Below are 19,318 nucleotides of genomic sequence, written 5' to 3' on the forward strand. Positions count from 1 at the left end.
GCAGTGGTGTCCTCGGCCGAGGTTGCGCTCTGGAGACAGCTGCCACGAGGGCTGCGGGTGAGGCTGTCCCACGAGAACATGCCACGTGGCTGCCTGAGTTTCCCATGGGTGGTGACGTGGGTCATGTCCAGTTTGCAGCTCTCACACGTGGTGCAGCCACGACTATCCTGGAACATTCCTTTCGATGACCCTCTCGTGTTTCTAGGATGCATGGGGTCAACTTGAGAAGTTGCTGCCCCACAGTTCCTGGAGTTGCATGTTCTGGACAAGCTCTTTATTGAACTCTTCTCTTTGCCTCCACTTTCCACCCTCTTAATAGTGCCTTTGTTTGTTTGAGATGGAATTTCGCTCTCGTTGCCCAGGCTGGAATGCAATGGTGAAATCTGTGCTCACTGCAACCTCCACCTCCTGGGTTCAAGCAACTCTCCTACCTCAGCCTCCTGAGTAGCTGAGGTTACAGGCATGTGTCACCATGCCCAGCCAATTTTGTGTTTTTAGTAGAGATGGGTTTTCACCATGTGTCCCAGGCTGGTCTCAAACTCCTGACCTCAGGTAATCCACCCTCCTTGGCCGCCCAAAATGCTGGGACTACAGGTGCGAGGCACCACACCCGGCCTGATACTCCTTCACATTTAAAAAAACTTCATTGTGGCTGGGCATGGTGGCTTACGCCTGTAACCCCAGCATCTTAGGAGGCCGAGGTGGGCAGATTATGAGGTTAGGAGTTCAAGACCAGCTTAACCAACACGGTGAAACCCCGTCTCTACTAAAAATACAAAAAAAATTAGCCAGATATGGTGGCGTGTGCCTATAATCCCAGACACTCTGGAGTCTGAGGCAGGAGGATTGCTTGAACCAAGGAGGCAGAGGTTGTGGTGGGCAGAGATCATGCTATTGTACTCCAGCCTGGGCGACAGAGAAAGACTCCATCTCAAAAAAAAAAAAAAAAACTTTATTGTGTCACCTTTCACGCCCAGATCTGCACACACTTGGCATGGACGTTTGTGGACAGACGTTGGGGCATGGGACTCCTCTCTGTCTTCCTGTGGTCGCCCAGCCGACCCAGCACCACATCCTGGGTGGCCATGCAGGTGGCATCCGGGCCCCACGTGACCGTCACCAGATGAGAAGGCTTTGGGGCTTGGGACAGGAGAGGCAGGGAGGCCAACGGCCAGGCTGCAGCCAGGGGCCTGTGTCGGGAGGTCGAGGAGGGAGGGGCCCTACATGAGGCCTTGCAGGACACGCTGTCCCTGGGGCTGGCCGGGGACTTCGTCTTCACTCCCAGCCTCGTCATGAACCTTCCTGGTGGGAGCCACAGGGGGAAGGCAGCTGTGGGACGAGGAATAGGCAGGATCCCCCCGCACTTCAGGCAACAGCACCGCTCAGTCCAGGAAGGAAGGATAACCCAGCTCTATGGTGGAGGCAGAGACCAACACCTGGGCCTGCGGGGTGAGGGACCCGGCCTGCTGTGCTCCGAGAGGCCACCAGAGGGCACCAGGACACCACTGAGCAGTGGACGGGCTCCATAACCCCTGCCCTGGTCAGGGGGCCCCAGGTCCTGCCCCCTCCACGGCGGGCAGCGGCGAGAAGGGCATTTCTTGGGGGTTGCTGGGCTTCCTTTCCTGAAGCCACGTAGCCCAAGTGAAAGCCCTTGTCCTAAGACAGTCAGGAGCTGATTCCACGAGCGACTGTGCATGCGGGGCTAAGCCCCAAACCATTCACCTTTCTTTTTTTTCTTTCCTTCCTTCCTTTCTTTTTCTAGCTTTTTTTCTTTTTTTTTTTTTTTTTTTTTCTTTTCTTTTTCTTGAGACGGAGTTTCACTGTTGTTTCCCAGGCTAGAGTGCAATGGCACGATCTCGGCTCACTGCAACCTCCGCCTCCTGGGTTCAAGCAATTCTCTCTCCTGCCTCAGCCTCCCGAGTAGCTGGGATTACAGGCGCATGCCACCATGCCCAGCTAATTTTTGTATTTTTAGTAGACAGGGTTTCACCATGTTGACAAGGATGGTCTCGATCTCTTGACCTCGTGATCCACCCGCCTCAGTCCCCCAAAGTGCTGGGGAGCCACCGTGCCCAGCCCTCTAGCTTTCTTTTTCTTTCTGTTTCTCTTTCTTTCCGTCTTTCTCTCTTTCCTTCCTTCCTTTTTTTTTTCTGACGGGGTTTCACTTTGTCGCCCAGACTGGAGTGCAATGGTGCGATCCCAGCTCACTGCAGCCTCCACCTCCCAGGCTCAAGTGACCCTGCAGCCCCAGCCTTCCAAGTAGCTGGGACCACAGGCACCATCACCACGCCCGGCCTCCTTTTCATTTTTTATAGCTTTATCGAAGTATAATTAGCACATAACACACTTTAAGTATTTGTTTATCTATTTTCTGAGACGGAGTTTCGCACTGTCGCCCAGGCTGGAGTGCAGTGGTGCAATCTCGTCTCACTGTAACCTTCCCCTCCTGGGTTCAAGTGACTCTCCTGCCTCAGCCTCCCGAGGAGCTGGGACCACAGGTGCCCACCACCATGCCCGGAAAATGTTTGTATTTTTCGTAGAGATGGGATTTTGCCATGTTGGCCAGGCAAGTCTCGAACTCCTGCCTCCCAAAGTGCTGGACTTACAGGCGTGAGCTACCACACCTGGCTCACTTCAAGTATTTAAAGTGTAGGTTTGCTAGGTTTTGTCATGCATACCCCCGGGGAGCCACTGCTAACGTCTTCACCACTCCCAAACGTTCCTGTGCTCCTTGTAATTCTTCCCCTCCCCCCACAGGCAACCATGAATCTGCTGTGACCATAGACGGTGCATCGGCTAGAATCGTGCAATGTGCACCTCTTTGTATAAGACAGAAGAGTACAACCATGCCTGTCCTCTGTGACAGCAGACTTAGAGTCCCCCACACTGTGGCATATATCAATTGTTGATGTTTTTTATAAAAAGTGTTCCATTGTTGGATACACTATAACTTCCTCCTCTGCTGATGGGGCCAGCACATGTAAAACTGCTATGGACATTTGTGTACAAGCGTTTGTGCTGTGAAAGGAAAATGAATCTTGGGACCCCCAAATCACTAAGCCAAAGGGGAAAGTCAAGCTGGCAACTGCTTGACCTGCCTCCCATCCTATCCCTAAAAAACACAGCTACCAAGATCTAAAAAAAAAAAAAAAAAATCGCGTATCTTCCTCATGATTTATCCACAAAATTCCTCGCAAAGGATGGACAGAATTCAAAGTCACGCATCTGCTCACTGAGATAAATGAACATCTGATTACTTTCTTTGGAAAGTCTAATCAGAAACTCAGAAGAATGCAACCTGCCAGACTCAGTGGCTCACGCCTGCAATCCCAGCACTTTGGGAGGCTGAGGCAGGTGGATCACCTGACGTCAAGAGTTCGAGACCAGCCTGACCAACATGGAGAAAACCTGTCTCTACTCAAAATACAAAAAATAAGCTGGGTGTGGTGGTGCATGTCTGTAATCCCAGCTACTTCGGAGGCTGAGGCAAGAGAATCACTTGAACCCAGGAGGCAGAGGTTGCAGTGAGCCAAGATTATGCCACTGCACTCCAGTCTGGGCAACAAGAGCAAAATCCACCTCAAAAAAAAGTTAATTAATTAAAAAAAAGAATGCAACCCTTTATCTGCCTACAACCTGGAAGCCCCTCCCCGCTTCAAACTGTCTGGCCTTTCAGGACCGAGCCAACGCATGTCTTACACACATTGTTAAACTCTCGTGTTTCCCTAAAATGTAAAAAACCAAGCCATGCCCTGACCACCTTGGGCACAGGTCGTCGGACCTCCTGAGGCTGTGACAGGCACATCCTTCACCTTGGCAAAACAGACTTTCTAAATGACTGAGATCTGTCTCAGATACTGAGGGTTCACAGCAGGGACACATGGTCTCACCTCTCTTGGGTAAGGACTCAGAGCTGGAGTGGCTAGGTCAAATGGTAGGTATATGTTTAACTTCTCGAGAAGCTGCCAAGCTGCCTTCCGGTGTGGTTGTACATGTTTTATTCCCGCTGGACGTTCCAGCCTCCGTGTTCTCACCGGCACCCAAACGGGCAGGCTTTGTAATTCAGTCGTGCCAGGAGGCGCTCAGCACTGTCTCGCTATGTGGCTTCAATGGGCATTTCCCTGCTGATGAGTAACACTGGGCATCTTCTCGTGTGCGCACTTGTTCAGGTATGTTCTTTGGTGAAAAGACTGATCAAATATGTTGTCCATTTTATTTTATTTTATTCTAGATGGAGTCTTGCCCTGTAGCCCAGGCTGGAGTGAAGCGGTGAGGTCCCGGCTCACTGCAGCCTCCCCCCCATAGGTTCAAGCTATTCTCCTGCCTCAGCCTCCTGAGTAGCTGGGAGTACAGATGCCTGACACCACACCCGGCTAATTTTTGTTTTTTTAGTAGGGACAGGGTTTCACCGCGTTGGCCAGGCTGATCTTAAAACACCTAACCTCAAGTGATCTGCCGGCCTCAGCCTCCCGAAACCCTGGGATTACAGGCCTAGCCTGTCTTGTCCACTTTAAAAATTAGGGTGTGGCCTGGTGCGGTGGCTCATACCTGTAATCCCAGCACTTTGGGAGGCTGAGGCAGGCGGACTTCTCAAGGCCAGAAGTTTGAGATGTATCAGGGCAACACGGCAAAACCCTGTCTCTACAAAAAATTTAATTAAACATAAAAATAAAAATTAATGCATTGGAACCAAATCCTTTTGTGTGCAACAAGAAAAGAATTCAAAAAGAAAGGAAGAAAAAAAGAAAGAAAAATTAGATTGCTTTCTTATTTTCGAGTTTTCTGAATTCTTTTTTCTTTTTTTTGAGATGGAGTTTTGTTCTTGTTGCCCAAGACCCCAAGTTTCGCTCTTGTTTTCTCTCAGCCTGTGGTTTGCTTTTTTTCTTTTTCTTTTTCTTTTTTTTGAGACAGAGTCTCGATTTGTCACCCAGGCTGGAGTACAGTGGCGTGATCAGGGCTCACTGCAACCTCTGCCTCCCGGAGTCAAGCCATTCTTCTGCCTCAGCTTCCCAAGTAGCTGGGACTACAGGCACACACCACCATGCCTAGCTAATTTTTTGTATTTTTAGTAGAAAAGGGGTTTCGCCATGTTAGCCAGGCTGGTCTCGAACTCCTGACCTCAGTAATCGGCCCACCTTGGCCTCCCAAAGTGCTGGGATTACAGGTGTGAGCCCCTGTGCCTGGCCCAGAATTCTTTATATATTCTGCATGTAAGTCTTTCATCAGATATGTGATTTATTTTCTCAAAGTCTGTGGTTTGTCTTGTCTTTTTTTTTTTTCTTTCTGTTTTTTTTTTTTTTTGAGATGAAGTCTTGCTCTGTCACCCAGGCTGGCATGCAATGGCATGATCTCGATCTTGGCTCACTGCAACCTCAGCCTCCTGAGTTCAAGTGATTCTCCTACCTCAGCCTCCTGAGTAGCTGAGACTACAGGCACCCACTACCACACCCTGCTAATTTCTGTATTTTTTAGTAGAGATGGGGTTTCACCATGTTGGCCAGGCTGGTCTTGAACTCCTGACCTCAGGTGATTCGCTGGCCTCGGCCTGTCATCCATTTTGAGTTCACCATGTGTGTGATGTGAATAAGGTGGGCAGCTTCCTGCACACACATGTGGATGTTCAGGTGTCCCAGCACCGTTTGTTAAAGACAATTCTTTCCTCCATTGAATTGTCTTGGCACCCGTGTTGAAAATCAGTTGACTATAGGCCAGGCACGGTGGCTCACACCTATAATCCCAGCACTTTGGGAGGCCAAAGCTGGAGGATCACTTGAGGTCAGGAGTTTGAGACCAGCCTGGCCAACATGGTAAAACCCTGTCTCTACTAAAAATACAAGAATGAGCCAGGTGTCGTGGTGCGTGCCTGTCATCCAGATATTCGGGAGGCTGAGGCTGAGGCCAGAGGATCGCTTGAACCCAGGATGCGGAAGCTGCAGTGAACCGAGATCTTGCCACTGCACTCCTGAGACTCTGTCTCAAAAAAAAAAATCATTTTTATATTGTTCATTGCCAGTGTGAAGAAATACAATTGATTTTTGAAATATTGATCTTGTCAAGAACTCTAACCCTTGCTCTATCAGCTCTAATAATTTTTTAAATGGCTTCCTTAGGGCTCTCTGTATATTTTAAATGGCTTCCTTAGGGCTTTCTGAATAAGGGTTCATGTCATCTGAAAAGGGCTTCCCATCTTCCTTTTTATCGCTCTGTCACCCAGGCTGGAGTGCAGTGGTGTGATCTCCGCTCACTGCAACCTCCACCTCCTGGACCCAAGCAATCGTTCCACCTCCGTCTCCAGAGTAACTGGGACTGCAGGTGCATACCACAAGGCCCAGCTAGTTTTGGCATTTTCCCCTTTTTTTTGGTAGAGACAGGGTCTCAGTATGTTGCTCAGGCTTGTCTTGAACTCCTGGGCTCAAGCGATCCTCCCACCTTGGCCTCCCAAAGTGCTGGGACCACGGTGTGAGCCACTGTGCCCGGTCCTGGATGCTTTTGTTTCGTTTTCATTCCTAATTCCTCAAGCAAGAACATCCTAGAACGTCAAAAGTATGTGGCAGGAGTGGCACTGTTGCTTCGTGGGGTATTTCAACATTCCCGGGAGTCCTGCAAGGTTCTCGTGCTTGGGTGCTGCCAGGCTCCTGGCACCTGCGGGTTTACGGTTCCCACCAAGCTTGGAAAATGCGTCATTATTTCTTCAGCTGTTTTTCCTTCTTCCCATCTGCTGCCACTGACCCCACTACATGGATATTAGGCCACGCAAAGGTGTCTCACAGCTCACTATTCTATTTTTCTGTTTTCTAAAATCTGTTTTACGTTAAAGAGTTTTTATGGTTACAGTTTCAAGTTTGCTACTGTTTTCCTTCCTGGTGTCTAAACTGTCAGTACTGCCACCCAATGCATCTCTCGAATCAGACCTTGAAATTTTCATCTCTAGAAGTTCCCTCTCCACTGGGTTTTTTTTTTTTTTTTTTTTTTGAGACGGAGTTTTGCTCTTGTTGCCCAGGCTGGAGTGCAATGGCGCGATCTCGGCTTACCGCAACCTCCACCTCCTGGGTTCAGGCAATTCTCCTGCCTCAGCCTCCTGAGTAGCTGGGATTACAGGCACGCGCCACCATGCCAAGCTAATTTTTTGTATTTTTAGTAGAGACGGGGTTTCACTATGTTGACCAGGATGGTCTCGATCTCTTGACCTCGTGATCCACCCGCCTCAGCCTCCCAAAGTGCTAGGATTACAGTTGTGAGCCACCGCGCCCGGCCTACTTCATGCTTTCATCTCTGCTCCCGTATGGGGATGGCATTTGCCCCAAAGATTTCTGTGAAGCAGGTGACGACCTTCTGCCTGCAACCTGCTTGATAACATTCAGCCCCTGGTTTGGTCAGAAGTCTGGCCAAAGTCTGGCAGCCTGTGCGGTAGATCCTCCAGCATACCCCCACCTCCTCCAGCATCCCCCCACCTCCTCCAGCCCCTCCACCTCCTCCAGCATCCCCCACCTCCTCCAGCCCCCCACCTCCCCCAGCCCCCCACCTCCTCCAGCATCCCCCCACCTCCTCCAGCATCCCTCCACCTCCTCCAACATCCCCCCACCTCCTCCAGCCCCTCCACCTCCTCCAGCATCCCCCACCTCCTCCAGCCCCCCACTTCCTCCAGCCCCCCACCTCCTCCAGCATCCCACCTCCTGCAGCATCCCCCACCTCCTCCAGCCCCCCACCTCCTCCAGCATCCCCCCACCTCCTCCAGCCCCCCACCTCCTCCAGCATCCCCCCACCTCCTCCAGCCCCCCCAAACCCCCACCCCCACCCCGCAGCGCTGCTCTCACCCCTTCCCCAGCAAACCAGCTTCCTGGGGACATGTTAATGGAGCTTCCTGTTTTCTTTTCTCTTTCCTTCCTTCTTTCCTTTCTTTCTCTCCCCCCCTTCTTTCTCTCCTTCCTTCCCTCCCTCCCTCCTTTCTTTCTTTCTTTCCTCTCTCTCTCTCTCTTTGGAGTCTTGCTCTGTCACCCAGGCTGGAGGGCAATGATGCAATCTTGGCTCACTGCAACCTCTGCCTGCCAGGTTCAAGCAATTCTCCTGCCTCAGCCTCCTGAGTAGCTGGAATTACAGGCATGAGGCACCAAACCCAGCTACTTTTGTATTTTTGGTAAAGATGGGGTTTCTCCATGTTGGCCAGGCTGGTCTCAAACTCCCAACCTCAGGTTATCCGCCCACCTTGTCCTCCCAAAGTGCTGAAATTACAGACGTGAGCCACTGCATCCAACCAGCTTCCTCTTTTCCTTTTTTTTTTTTTTTTTTTTGAGACAGAGTTTCGCTGTTGTTACCCAGACTGGAGTGCAATGGCACGATCTCGGCTCACCGCAACCTCCGCCTCCTGGGTTCAAGCAATTCTCCTGCCCAGCTTCCCGAGTAGCTGGGATTACAGGCACGCGCCACCATGCCCAGCTAATTTTTGTGTTTTTAGTAGAGACGGGGTTTTACCTCATTGACCAGGATGATCTCGATCTCTTGACCTCGTGATCCACCCGCCTCAGCCTCCCAAAGTGCTGGAATTATAGGCGTGAGCCACCATGCCCGGCCAGCTTCCTCTTTTCTTAAAGGCAAATTGGAGAAACTGAGAGTGCATAGGCACACACCAGGTATGTCCTGCCCCAGGAGTCTGCAGTCACAGCTCGCCCCGCCTCCTGGTGCGTGTGAGGGAGGAAGTCTGGCCAAAACCAGCAGAGCTTCCGAGTGGGGCTGGGAAGGCCAAGACCGAGGGTGCCACTGGGGCTTAAGAGGACATGCTTCGGGGGATCAGAAGCTGCAGCGTCCCATGCTGGTGTGCAGCCAGCCCTGCCACCTCGTGTATTTGGCACAAGCCATGGTCAGTGATACAGTCTGGATCTGTGTCCCCACCCAAATCTCATGTTGAACTGTAATCCCCGGTGTTGGAGGTGGGGCCTGGTGGGAGGTGGTATGGATCGTGGGGTCGAATTTCGCATGAAGGGTTTAGCAACAGTCCTTGAGATGGTGAGGTCTCACCAGATCTGGTCTTTAAAAGTGGGTGGTGCCGCATCCCTGCCCCACCTCCACCCTCTCTCCCACCCCGCCCCTCCCCTCCCCCACCCCTCCATCTCTCGTCTCTCGCTCTTGCTCTGGTCATGAGACCTGCCTGCTCCCCGTTCTCCTGCCCGGACTGGGAGCTTCCTGGGGCCTCCCCGAGAAGCTGAGCAGGTGCCAGCCCCATGCCACCTGTGCAGCCTGCAGATCCACAACCCACTGAAGCCACTTTTCTGTCACCCAGGCTGGAGTACAATGGTGTGACCTTGCTCCCTGCAGCTTCTGCCTCCTGGGTTCAAGTGGTTCTCCCGCCTCAGCCTCCTGGGTAGCTGGGATTACAGGTACCCGCTGCCATGTCTGGCTAATTTTTATATTTTTAGTAGAGACGGGGTCTCACCATGGTGGCCAGGCTGGTCTCTAACTGCTGACCTCAAGTGATCTACCCGCCTCAGCCTCCCAAAGTGCTGGGACCACGGTGTGAGCCACTGTGCCCGGTCCTGGATGCTTTTGTTTCGTTTTCATTCCTAATTCCTCAAGCAAGAACATCCTAGAACGTCAAAAGTATGTGGCAGGAGTGGCACTGTTGCTTCGTGGGGTATTTCAACATTCCCGGGAGTCCTGCAAGGTTCTCGTGCTTGGGTGCTGCCAGGCTCCTGGCACCTGCGGGTTTACGGTTCCCACCAAGCTTGGAAAATGCGTCATTATTTCTTCAGCTGTTTTTCCTTCTTCCCATCTGCTGCCACTGACCCCACTACATGGATATTAGGCCACGCAAAGGTGTCTCACAGCTCACTATTCTATTTTTCTGTTTTCTAAAATCTGTTTTACGTTAAAGAGTTTTTATGGTTACAGTTTCAAGTTTGCTACTGTTTTCCTTCCTGGTGTCTAAACTGTCAGTACTGCCACCCAATGCATCTCTCGAATCAGACCTTGAAATTTTCATCTCTAGAAGTTCCCTCTCCACTGGGTTTTTTTTTTTTTTTTTTTTTTGAGACGGAGTTTTGCTCTTGTTGCCCAGGCTGGAGTGCAATGGCGCGATCTCGGCTTACCGCAACCTCCACCTCCTGGGTTCAGGCAATTCTCCTGCCTCAGCCTCCTGAGTAGCTGGGATTACAGGCACGCGCCACCATGCCAAGCTAATTTTTTGTATTTTTAGTAGAGACGGGGTTTCACTATGTTGACCAGGATGGTCTCGATCTCTTGACCTCGTGATCCACCCGCCTCAGCCTCCCAAAGTGCTAGGATTACAGTTGTGAGCCACCGCGCCCGGCCTACTTCATGCTTTCATCTCTGCTCCCGTATGGGGATGGCATTTGCCCCAAAGATTTCTGTGAAGCAGGTGACGACCTTCTGCCTGCAACCTGCTTGATAACATTCAGCCCCTGGTTTGGTCAGAAGTCTGGCCAAAGTCTGGCAGCCTGTGCGGTAGATCCTCCAGCATACCCCCACCTCCTCCAGCATCCCCCCACCTCCTCCAGCCCCTCCACCTCCTCCAGCATCCCCCACCTCCTCCAGCCCCCCACCTCCCCCAGCCCCCCACCTCCTCCAGCATCCCCCCACCTCCTCCAGCATCCCTCCACCTCCTCCAACATCCCCCCACCTCCTCCAGCCCCTCCACCTCCTCCAGCATCCCCCACCTCCTCCAGCCCCCCACTTCCTCCAGCCCCCCACCTCCTCCAGCATCCCACCTCCTGCAGCATCCCCCACCTCCTCCAGCCCCCCACCTCCTCCAGCATCCCCCCACCTCCTCCAGCCCCCCACCTCCTCCAGCATCCCCCCACCTCCTCCAGCCCCCCCAAACCCCCACCCCCACCCCGCAGCGCTGCTCTCACCCCTTCCCCAGCAAACCAGCTTCCTGGGGACATGTTAATGGAGCTTCCTGTTTTCTTTTCTCTTTCCTTCCTTCTTTCCTTTCTTTCTCTCCCCCCCTTCTTTCTCTCCTTCCTTCCCTCCCTCCCTCCTTTCTTTCTTTCTTTCCTCTCTCTCTCTCTCTTTGGAGTCTTGCTCTGTCACCCAGGCTGGAGGGCAATGATGCAATCTTGGCTCACTGCAACCTCTGCCTGCCAGGTTCAAGCAATTCTCCTGCCTCAGCCTCCTGAGTAGCTGGAATTACAGGCATGAGGCACCAAACCCAGCTACTTTTGTATTTTTGGTAAAGATGGGGTTTCTCCATGTTGGCCAGGCTGGTCTCAAACTCCCAACCTCAGGTTATCCGCCCACCTTGTCCTCCCAAAGTGCTGAAATTACAGACGTGAGCCACTGCATCCAACCAGCTTCCTCTTTTCCTTTTTTTTTTTTTTTTTTTGAGACAGAGTTTCGCTGTTGTTACCCAGACTGGAGTGCAATGGCACGATCTCGGCTCACCGCAACCTCCGCCTCCTGGGTTCAAGCAATTCTCCTGCCCAGCTTCCCGAGTAGCTGGGATTACAGGCACGCGCCACCATGCCCAGCTAATTTTTGTGTTTTTAGTAGAGACGGGGTTTTACCTCATTGACCAGGATGATCTCGATCTCTTGACCTCGTGATCCACCCGCCTCAGCCTCCCAAAGTGCTGGAATTATAGGCGTGAGCCACCATGCCCGGCCAGCTTCCTCTTTTCTTAAAGGCAAATTGGAGAAACTGAGAGTGCATAGGCACACACCAGGTATGTCCTGCCCCAGGAGTCTGCAGTCACAGCTCGCCCCGCCTCCTGGTGCGTGTGAGGGAGGAAGTCTGGCCAAAACCAGCAGAGCTTCCGAGTGGGGCTGGGAAGGCCAAGACCGAGGGTGCCACTGGGGCTTAAGAGGACATGCTTCGGGGGATCAGAAGCTGCAGCGTCCCATGCTGGTGTGCAGCCAGCCCTGCCACCTCGTGTATTTGGCACAAGCCATGGTCAGTGATACAGTCTGGATCTGTGTCCCCACCCAAATCTCATGTTGAACTGTAATCCCCGGTGTTGGAGGTGGGGCCTGGTGGGAGGTGGTATGGATCGTGGGGTCGAATTTCGCATGAAGGGTTTAGCAACAGTCCTTGAGATGGTGAGGTCTCACCAGATCTGGTCTTTAAAAGTGGGTGGTGCCGCATCCCTGCCCCACCTCCACCCTCTCTCCCACCCCGCCCCTCCCCTCCCCCACCCCTCCATCTCTCGTCTCTCGCTCTTGCTCTGGTCATGAGACCTGCCTGCTCCCCGTTCTCCTGCCCGGACTGGGAGCTTCCTGGGGCCTCCCCGAGAAGCTGAGCAGGTGCCAGCCCCATGCCACCTGTGCAGCCTGCAGATCCACAACCCACTGAAGCCACTTTTCTGTCACCCAGGCTGGAGTACAATGGTGTGACCTTGCTCCCTGCAGCTTCTGCCTCCTGGGTTCAAGTGGTTCTCCCGCCTCAGCCTCCTGGGTAGCTGGGATTACAGGTACCCGCTGCCATGTCTGGCTAATTTTTATATTTTTAGTAGAGACGGGGTCTCACCATGGTGGCCAGGCTGGTCTCTAACTGCTGACCTCAAGTGATCTACCCGCCTCAGCCTCCCAAAGTGCTGGGATTACAGGCATGAGCCACCAGGCCCATCCTACGGTCAACTGATTTTCAACACGGGTGCCAAGACAATTCAACAGAGAAAAGAATCATCCTTAAGAATTGCACCGTCACAGTACTGCAGTCCAGCCTGGGCAAGAGCAAGACTCCATCTCAAAAATGAAATAAAAATAAAGCAACAGAAAAATCCAGTGCCCTGTCCAGGTCAGAATGAGCCCAACGGCCCAGACGCCACCACCTTCCTCTCCCCACGGCCTCCCCTCTACAGGCCCCATCCTGAACTCACAGGCTGAGACTCTGTTCTCGCATTGTTATAAAGAAATGCCTGCGACTGGGCCGGGGTGGTGGCTCATGCCTGTAATCCCAGCACTTTGGGAGGCTGAGGCGGGTGGATCACTTGAGGTCAGGAGTTCAAGACCAGCCTGGCCAACACGGCGAAACTCCATCTCTACTAAAAATACAAAAATTATCTGGGCATGATGGGGGGTGCCTGTAATCCTGGCTACTCGGGAGGCTGAGGCACGAGAATCGTTTGAACCCAGGAGGTAGAGGTTGCAGTTAGCCCAGATCATGCCACTGCACTCCAGCCTGGGAGACAGAGTGAGACTCAGTCTCAAAAGAAAAAAAAGAAAAGAAAAGAAAAGAAATGCCTGAGCCTGGCCAATATGGCAAAACCCCTTCTCCACTAAAAATACAAAAATGAGCTGGGCGTGGTGCAGACACCTGTAGTTCCCAGCCGCCCAGGAGGCTGACCTAGGAGACGGAGGTTGCAGTGAGCCAAAATAACGCAACTGCACTTCAGCTTGGGTGACAGAGACTGTCTCAAAAAAACAAAACAAAACCCAACTAAACAACAACAATGAATACTACGAATCTGCAGTGACCAAGAAGACAGTGTGACTGATAACAGAACAAGGATAGACATATTTATTAATAGAATATAATTGAGAGTCCAGAAGAATAAGCCTTCACCACATTCACTGTCGACTGATTTTTCTTTTTTCTGAGACAGGGTCTCACTCTGAGCCCATCACCTCAGCAGGGTCCTATTTACCCCACAGGCCACTCTCAGGACACTGAGGTGTGAATGCCATGAGGGGCCCGTGGGCCACTGGGGAGGCTGCCACCCCAGGCCTCAGGGCCCTTGCCCTGGCTGCATCCTATGTGGGTACAGCCCTGGGGCTCCAGGGCACACTGGGGCAGCAGCCAGGCCTGGGTGACGAGACAGTCCTGGAGCCAGGGGAGCCAGAGGAGAGGTGGCTGGGACCCAGGTGAGCACAGGGGCATGGGCGGGGCTGGGACCCAGGTGAACACAGGGGCCTGGTGGGGGGGCTGGGACCAGGTGAACACAGGGGCCTGGGGGGGGAGGAGCTTCGGCCTCACCTCTCACAAGCCATGGCTCCAGGCAGCCCCAGGCCCCAGCCCCACCCCCATCCCTAATTTCCATGCTTGGAGTTAATGGGCCCAGCCTGGCCATCTCTCACCACGGGACTGATTTGTTCTCCAGATTTTGAAAGCCCGTGGTCTGCTCTTGTGTCGCCCAGTTCCCTGATGACAAGCCCAGACCCCACAGAGGTGCAGGAGTTCAGCAAACATTTATTGACTCTCGGTCCTCATCAGGGAGGCAGCAGGAGATGAACTGCAAGTGACTGGTGACCATCAGCCACACTCCTCCATCGAGAGGATGCGGGACCGGCCCAGAGCCCAGCTGCACAGTGGCCTCCACCTAAGGCGGGGAGGGGCAGGAAATGTCTGGAGGGTGGAGAAGGCAGGAAGGACCCCAAGTGAGAGGGGGCAGCCCACAGCTGGGGCCCCAGGAAGCAGGTTCTGGCAGGCGTCCCTCCTGGGTGTGGGCAGAGGCTGGCTCCTGGAGGCCGGCAGGGGGGCAGGGGCGACTCTGAGAAATGGGAATCCTAGGGGGGCCCATACTGCCCACCTAGCCTGGCCCCTCAGGCTGTGCTTCCCGAGGCCTCCCTGGTCTAGCCCAATCCTCCCAGTTCTGTCATTCAAATCGTTGGATTAGGTCCCTGTGGGTTCATTTCCCTGTTTTGGGCAAGTGCCGAGGACAGCGCATCAGGACAGACTGGCTCTCGCCCTCTGGAGCCCCATCCAGCTGGGCCCAGATGATATGAGAGACACCGAGTCTACGGCAGTTGGGATGGATCACGAGTTAGGAGGAAAGTCAGGGAAAGCTGGGGGCAGGATGCTGAGTACAAAGGGACCCGGACTGCCACGGGCTTGCCCAAGGACTGTGATTCCCACAGAACCTGAGTGGCCCCTGGAGAGCTACAGGCCCGTTAGCCACAGCGGGGGTGGAGCGGGTGGAGGGCGTTCGACGCTGGGGTCTGGTGGAGGCTGTGCTGCCTTTTAGGACCCACAACCTGGGTGACGTTGCAGGGTGCCTCTCCAGCGCCAGGCTCCCTCCACACTCCCAGCTTCACCTCCGAGGTCCTCCCTTCCCTTCTGCACTGACGCCTGCTCTGAGCAGCTCCCCTCCCCCATTCCCAGCCTCCCTCACAGAGCTGGTACCCAGGCTCCAAAGGAGAAGGGCTACTTTGAGGTTCCCCTGGGAGCAGGACTCCCGGGGCAGGACTGCTGGTGGGACCAAGGGTGCAGGTCCCAGCCCAAGGTTACTGAGACCCAGGTAAGCATAGGGGCCTGGCGGGGGGGGGGGGTGCTGGGACCCCAATGTTACTCCGGCTCAGGGTCACTGGCCGGTCCTTGGGAGCTTGGGGGGAGGGCAGGGTGGCCTGGGAGGCTCCTGCGAGGTGTGCCGCGGGGCTCTGTCCTGGAGGGTCCAGGGGGCTCCTGCTGGAGGCATGATTGGAGCCTTCGAGGCCCCATGCTGGTGGGACGGCTCCCTCGCCTCCGGTGGGCCCCGGTGAACTCAGCACTGATGGGAAATGGCCCTGGGCGGGGCTTGAGGGAGATCCTCTGCCTCGGCCCCCCGGGGAGCACAGGACCCAGGATGGCGACGGCAGCGGTGGTTGAGGGGGATGCCCGGCGCTACCTGGTAACTCGGTGGTCGCCAACGGCACGTGCTCAGGGCCAGTGAGGAGCCCCCAGGCCTAACCCACTGGAGAGTGGAACCTCCCTTCCCCGGAAAGGGTAGGCTGCGGGAGGGCCCGACGCCCTCGGGAGCCACGTCCTTGGCCCGGGTACCTGGTGTCCGCACCCCAGCTCGGCCCCCAACCCTCCCCAGCACAGAGCCCGGGCCGCTCCGCACGAGCAGGAGAACCCAGCGGGAGGCTTCAGGGCTAAGGGTTAGGGCTCAACTCAGCTCAGGACCGCAGCCTCCGCCTTCCAGGGTCCGGGGACTGGGAGTCGGGAAAGGGACCGCTGAAAAAGTAACGCCTGGCGATGCTGCGCGACCGCCTTCCAGCGCCGGGACACATTCTGGACACTCAGGGACGGTCACCTTCCCGCCTGAGCCTCCGGGGACCCCTCAGAAACGCACCGCAGAGCGAGGCAAAGCCAACGTAGGGGCAGAGGGGGTCTGCGCGGAGGGACTGCAGCGGGTCAGAAAGGAGAGGGGCGAAGAGGGGCCGCAGGGACGCGGGGGGGCTGCAGAGGGCGGAGGTCAGGGAGGGCGCGGAGGGGCTGCAGGGGTCGCCCCCAGCCCGCCCGACGCCCCCGGCCACCTGCGGACCTCCGCCCTGGGAGGGCGGGACGCCCTGCGCCACCAAAGTCGACTTACAAAGACGAAAAAAGGAAAACTCCTGACGCGTCCTCTGGAATAATAAATACGTATTCTCCGGTACAGTCCAGAAAAGGCCCAGGCCCTAGAACAGGGCGCGGCCTCCGCGGCGGTCCCAGGGCCGCAGCCTCAACGCAGCCACGGCCGCCAGGGTCCGCCCAGGCCCTGCGTCCCCGCCCTGGGGGCGGAGGGCAGCGCCCGGGTCAGACCCGGTAGCAGCGGCGGCGCGACCAGGGGGAAGGGGCCGCCGAGCGACGGCAGCGGCGGGCGGCCCGCGTAGACCTCGGGCGCCGGGGCCTCTGCGGTGGGGGCAGCCGGGGCCGGCGCGGCCGGGCGGCGGGAGGGCCCCAGCTGGCTCAGGCAGGAGGCCAGGTGGCCGAGCAGGCGGGAGCGCACGTCGGCTGGGACGCCCTCGCAGCCGGCTAGGAAGCGGTTCACCTCCGCCAAACACTCGTGGAAGCCGGCGCGGTACTTGCCCAGGACGGCGGGGTCGTAGCTGAGCGCGGCTACCGGGGCGACGCGCGAGGAGCGGTCGGGGCCCGGCCCGGGGGTCCCACGCGCCCCCACCCCCCGCCTCGGAGCCGCCGCCACCCGCGCCGCACCTGTCACCTGCACGCGCCGCAGGCTCTGCAGGTGTTTCACAGTCATCTCCAGGATGTCCGCCTTCTCCAGCTTCGAGTGGCGGGAGCTCTGGGGGCAGGGATGGGGCAGGAGGTCCAGGCTCCGCTGCGCCCCAGACTCCGGGTCTCGGGCCGTCGCCCCCGGCTTACCTCTTTACTGAGAGCGTCCAGGATGAGGGTTTTCAGCTGAGCGAGGCTCTCGTTAATGCGCGCTCGGCGCCGCTTCTCCATGACCGGCTTGGAGGACTGCGGATGGCACTGGTTGAATCCCGCGTCCCTCCGTCCCTCCCCGCCCCCGCCGCCCCCCTCGCGCCCGGCCCGGACCCCACCTTGCGGTGCTCGGCCGCGCTCCGCGGCTTGTCCGGGGTCGGGCTGGCGCTGGCCGGCGCTCCTGCCAGCGGCGAGGCGCTCGGCTTCCCCGGCGTGTCTGCGGGCATGGTGCGCCACGCGCGGTGGAGCGCGCCGCCGGGGACCGCCGGCGGGCGGGCTGGCGGCGAACCGAACCCCTCCGGCGGGTCCCTGCTCCAGGCCCGCGCGCAGCTCCGGCTCTCGCTGCTATTTAAGGCCTCGCCGCCGCGGGGCGTGTGAATCCTGCTCCGCGTTCTTTCCCACACTCGCGCCAGCCAATCGGCGCCCGCAGTCTCCCCCGCCGCTGTCAGTCACGCCTCGGCTCCCGGCCGCGGGCAACAAAGGCTTGGGAGAACCCCCCCGCGCCCTCCTCCGACCCTGGGGCTAGGCCGGGGGATCCACGCCCCTACCCTGCAACCGGGGCCGAGCACCGCGCCGGGGGACAGCGGGGACCAGGGACCCGGGGCTGGGCGGAGTCTCGGGCTCACTTTCCCACCCCGGGGGCGGAGCAGGGGTGGAACGGAGCTCGGGCTGGCGGCGCAGGAAGTCGGAAAGGACTTTTCGCCCAGGGCGCGGGGTCGGGCGGCCACGAGGGGTGGGCGAGCCTGGGGTGGCGCCTCTTCCTCCGACCGACCCCCGCGCGCCCCCTCCGGTGCCGGTTTTGGCCCCGCTGGGTCTCCGAGTTTGACACGACACCGGCCCGGCCTCCGGGGGCGCCTCCCCCGGCGCGCGTCCTGGGGCACCGAGGGCTGCGGGAAGCGTCCTGGTGGGACGTACGGGCAGGGAGAGGGCGACGTCACCGGGTGGTGAAGGGGCGCACGGGTGACCCCGCAGGGCGGAACCACAAGGAGCAGGACGTCTGCGGGACGCGAGCAGGCTGGTGACGTCACGGGCGACCGCGGCGATGACGCCATCGGTGGGATGACGTCATGTGGCCGGTGTCGTCACGAGCTTCCAGGTGACCCGTCCACTCGCTCGGCTGCAGGAAGTCGGGCTCACGGAGAAACAAGGGGCGCTGTTCGTGCTGGTTACTGCAAGGGCGGGATGCGGGCGCCGGCGGCGGTCGCTGTCGCGTGCGCTGTTTTTACCATGAATGCCGCGGCGGGGCGCGCTGGCCCTTTCGGCACTCGGGGTCCCCTGCGGCCTCACGCGTCCGTGCGCCGGAGGCCTCCTGAGCCCCCTAGAGGGCCGGACTCACGCCGGGCTGGAGACCCCCAGGAAGGCCGAGGCAGACCCCGCAGTCTCGCGGCTGTAAGAACCGAGTTGGTGGAGAGAAGCCTCTCCACGGGCTGGTTCCAAAGGCTTCTGCGGCCACGGGGGTCTTCAGCAGGAAAGCTCCGAGGGAGGGCGTGGCGTTCCCAGGGCGCGGAGGGGGCGCGGGGGCGCAGGGGCGAGGGAAGTGGGGGGGCGGCCTGGCCGGCCGGAGCCGCCAGCTTCTGGCCGGGGAGGGGTCGAGGAACCTCCGGGGGCTTTTCTGGCCGCCGAGTCGGCTGAGTGGCAGGTTCGCCCCTGCGCGAGCACCGGGACCCACCCGGGGTTTGCGTCCGGAAGCCTCCGCTCCCTCCGAGCCCCTGCGGCGCCCCCCACACCCCGCCGCCTGCACCCGGGCGCGCGCCTAGGGGGCCTGCGAGGCTGGAGCGGGGGGCCCTCCCGTCGGACAAGCTGTCCGCGCCCCTCGCGGACTGGGGAAAGCCGCGGGGCTGGGCGGGCGTCTCGGAGGTGGCCCCGGCAGCGTCCACTGGAACCCAGCTCGCCTGCGCCGACCCCTCTGCCCAGACCGGCCCCGCAGCCCAGGAGGTGGCGTGGATGGCCCCCCGCGTCCGCTCCTCGGCCTGAGCGCTGCGCCGAGGCGGGAAAGCTCGCGAGCGCCCCCAGGGGCCCTAAGGGCCTCAGCATCCTGCTGGGGGTCATCCCAGGGGAGCTGCCGGCCTGAGTCTCCCCAGCCCCTGGGCCCGGATTTGGGAAGGGATTTGGGCGGCCTCTGGGCCTCCCCCAGTCTCCAGACAGGCAGGGAGTTCAGGATGGAAGGAGGGGCCTGAGGATCGTTCTTTTTTCCTCCTTATTCTTTTGTAGAGATGGGGGCGCTCCCTATGTTGCCCAGGCCGGTCTCAAA

General features: G+C 57.5%; 1 protein-coding gene and 1 long non-coding RNA gene across 3 annotated transcripts; both read right to left on the minus strand.

The window, feature by feature from the left end:
* Positions 1-14,116: 14,116 nt before the first annotated feature.
* LOC144576906 (uncharacterized) lies at positions 14,117-15,964 on the minus strand. The gene is made up of 2 exons (XR_013519707.1): positions 15,817-15,964; positions 14,117-14,266 (listed from the first exon to the last, which is right to left on the minus strand). It is a non-coding gene; the product is annotated as an uncharacterized LOC144576906 (long non-coding RNA).
* A 306-nt stretch (positions 15,965-16,270) lies between these two features.
* On the minus strand, positions 16,271-17,391 carry HES4 (hes family bHLH transcription factor 4). Of its 2 annotated transcripts, XM_035307235.3 has the most exons (4): positions 17,187-17,391; positions 17,008-17,103; positions 16,840-16,927; positions 16,271-16,743 (listed from the first exon to the last, which is right to left on the minus strand). In XM_035307235.3, the coding sequence occupies exons 1-4, from the start codon at positions 17,292-17,294 to the stop codon at positions 16,367-16,369; spliced, it is 669 nt and encodes a 222-aa protein (XP_035163126.1). In that variant the 5' UTR covers positions 17,295-17,391; the 3' UTR covers positions 16,271-16,366. The 2 variants fall into 2 exon arrangements, with proteins under 2 accessions (XP_035163126.1, XP_035163125.1); XM_035307234.3 differs by having other exon boundaries at positions 16,271-16,927.
* Positions 17,392-19,318: the final 1,927 nt, after the last annotated feature.

This window comes from Callithrix jacchus, chromosome 7, assembly GCF_049354715.1.
Source record: "Callithrix jacchus isolate 240 chromosome 7, calJac240_pri, whole genome shotgun sequence".
NCBI classification, from domain to species: domain Eukaryota; kingdom Metazoa; phylum Chordata; class Mammalia; order Primates; family Cebidae; genus Callithrix; species Callithrix jacchus.

What these genes read in the sequence shown, in the direction of transcription:
- HES4 (XM_035307234.3), bottom strand. Translation starts at nt 17,294, where the DNA reads ATGCCCGCAGACACGCCGGGGAAGCCGAGCGCCTCGCCGCTGGCAGGA. An exon ending in GCGCGGCCGAGCACCGCAAG is followed by an intron (nt 17,104 to 17,186) that starts GTGGGGTCCGGG and finishes TGCCATCCGCAG; the next exon opens with TCCTCCAAGCCGGTCATGGA. An exon ending in TGGACGCTCTCAGTAAAGAG is followed by an intron (nt 16,928 to 17,007) that starts GTAAGCCGGGGG and finishes CCCTGCCCCCAG; the next exon opens with AGCTCCCGCCACTCGAAGCT.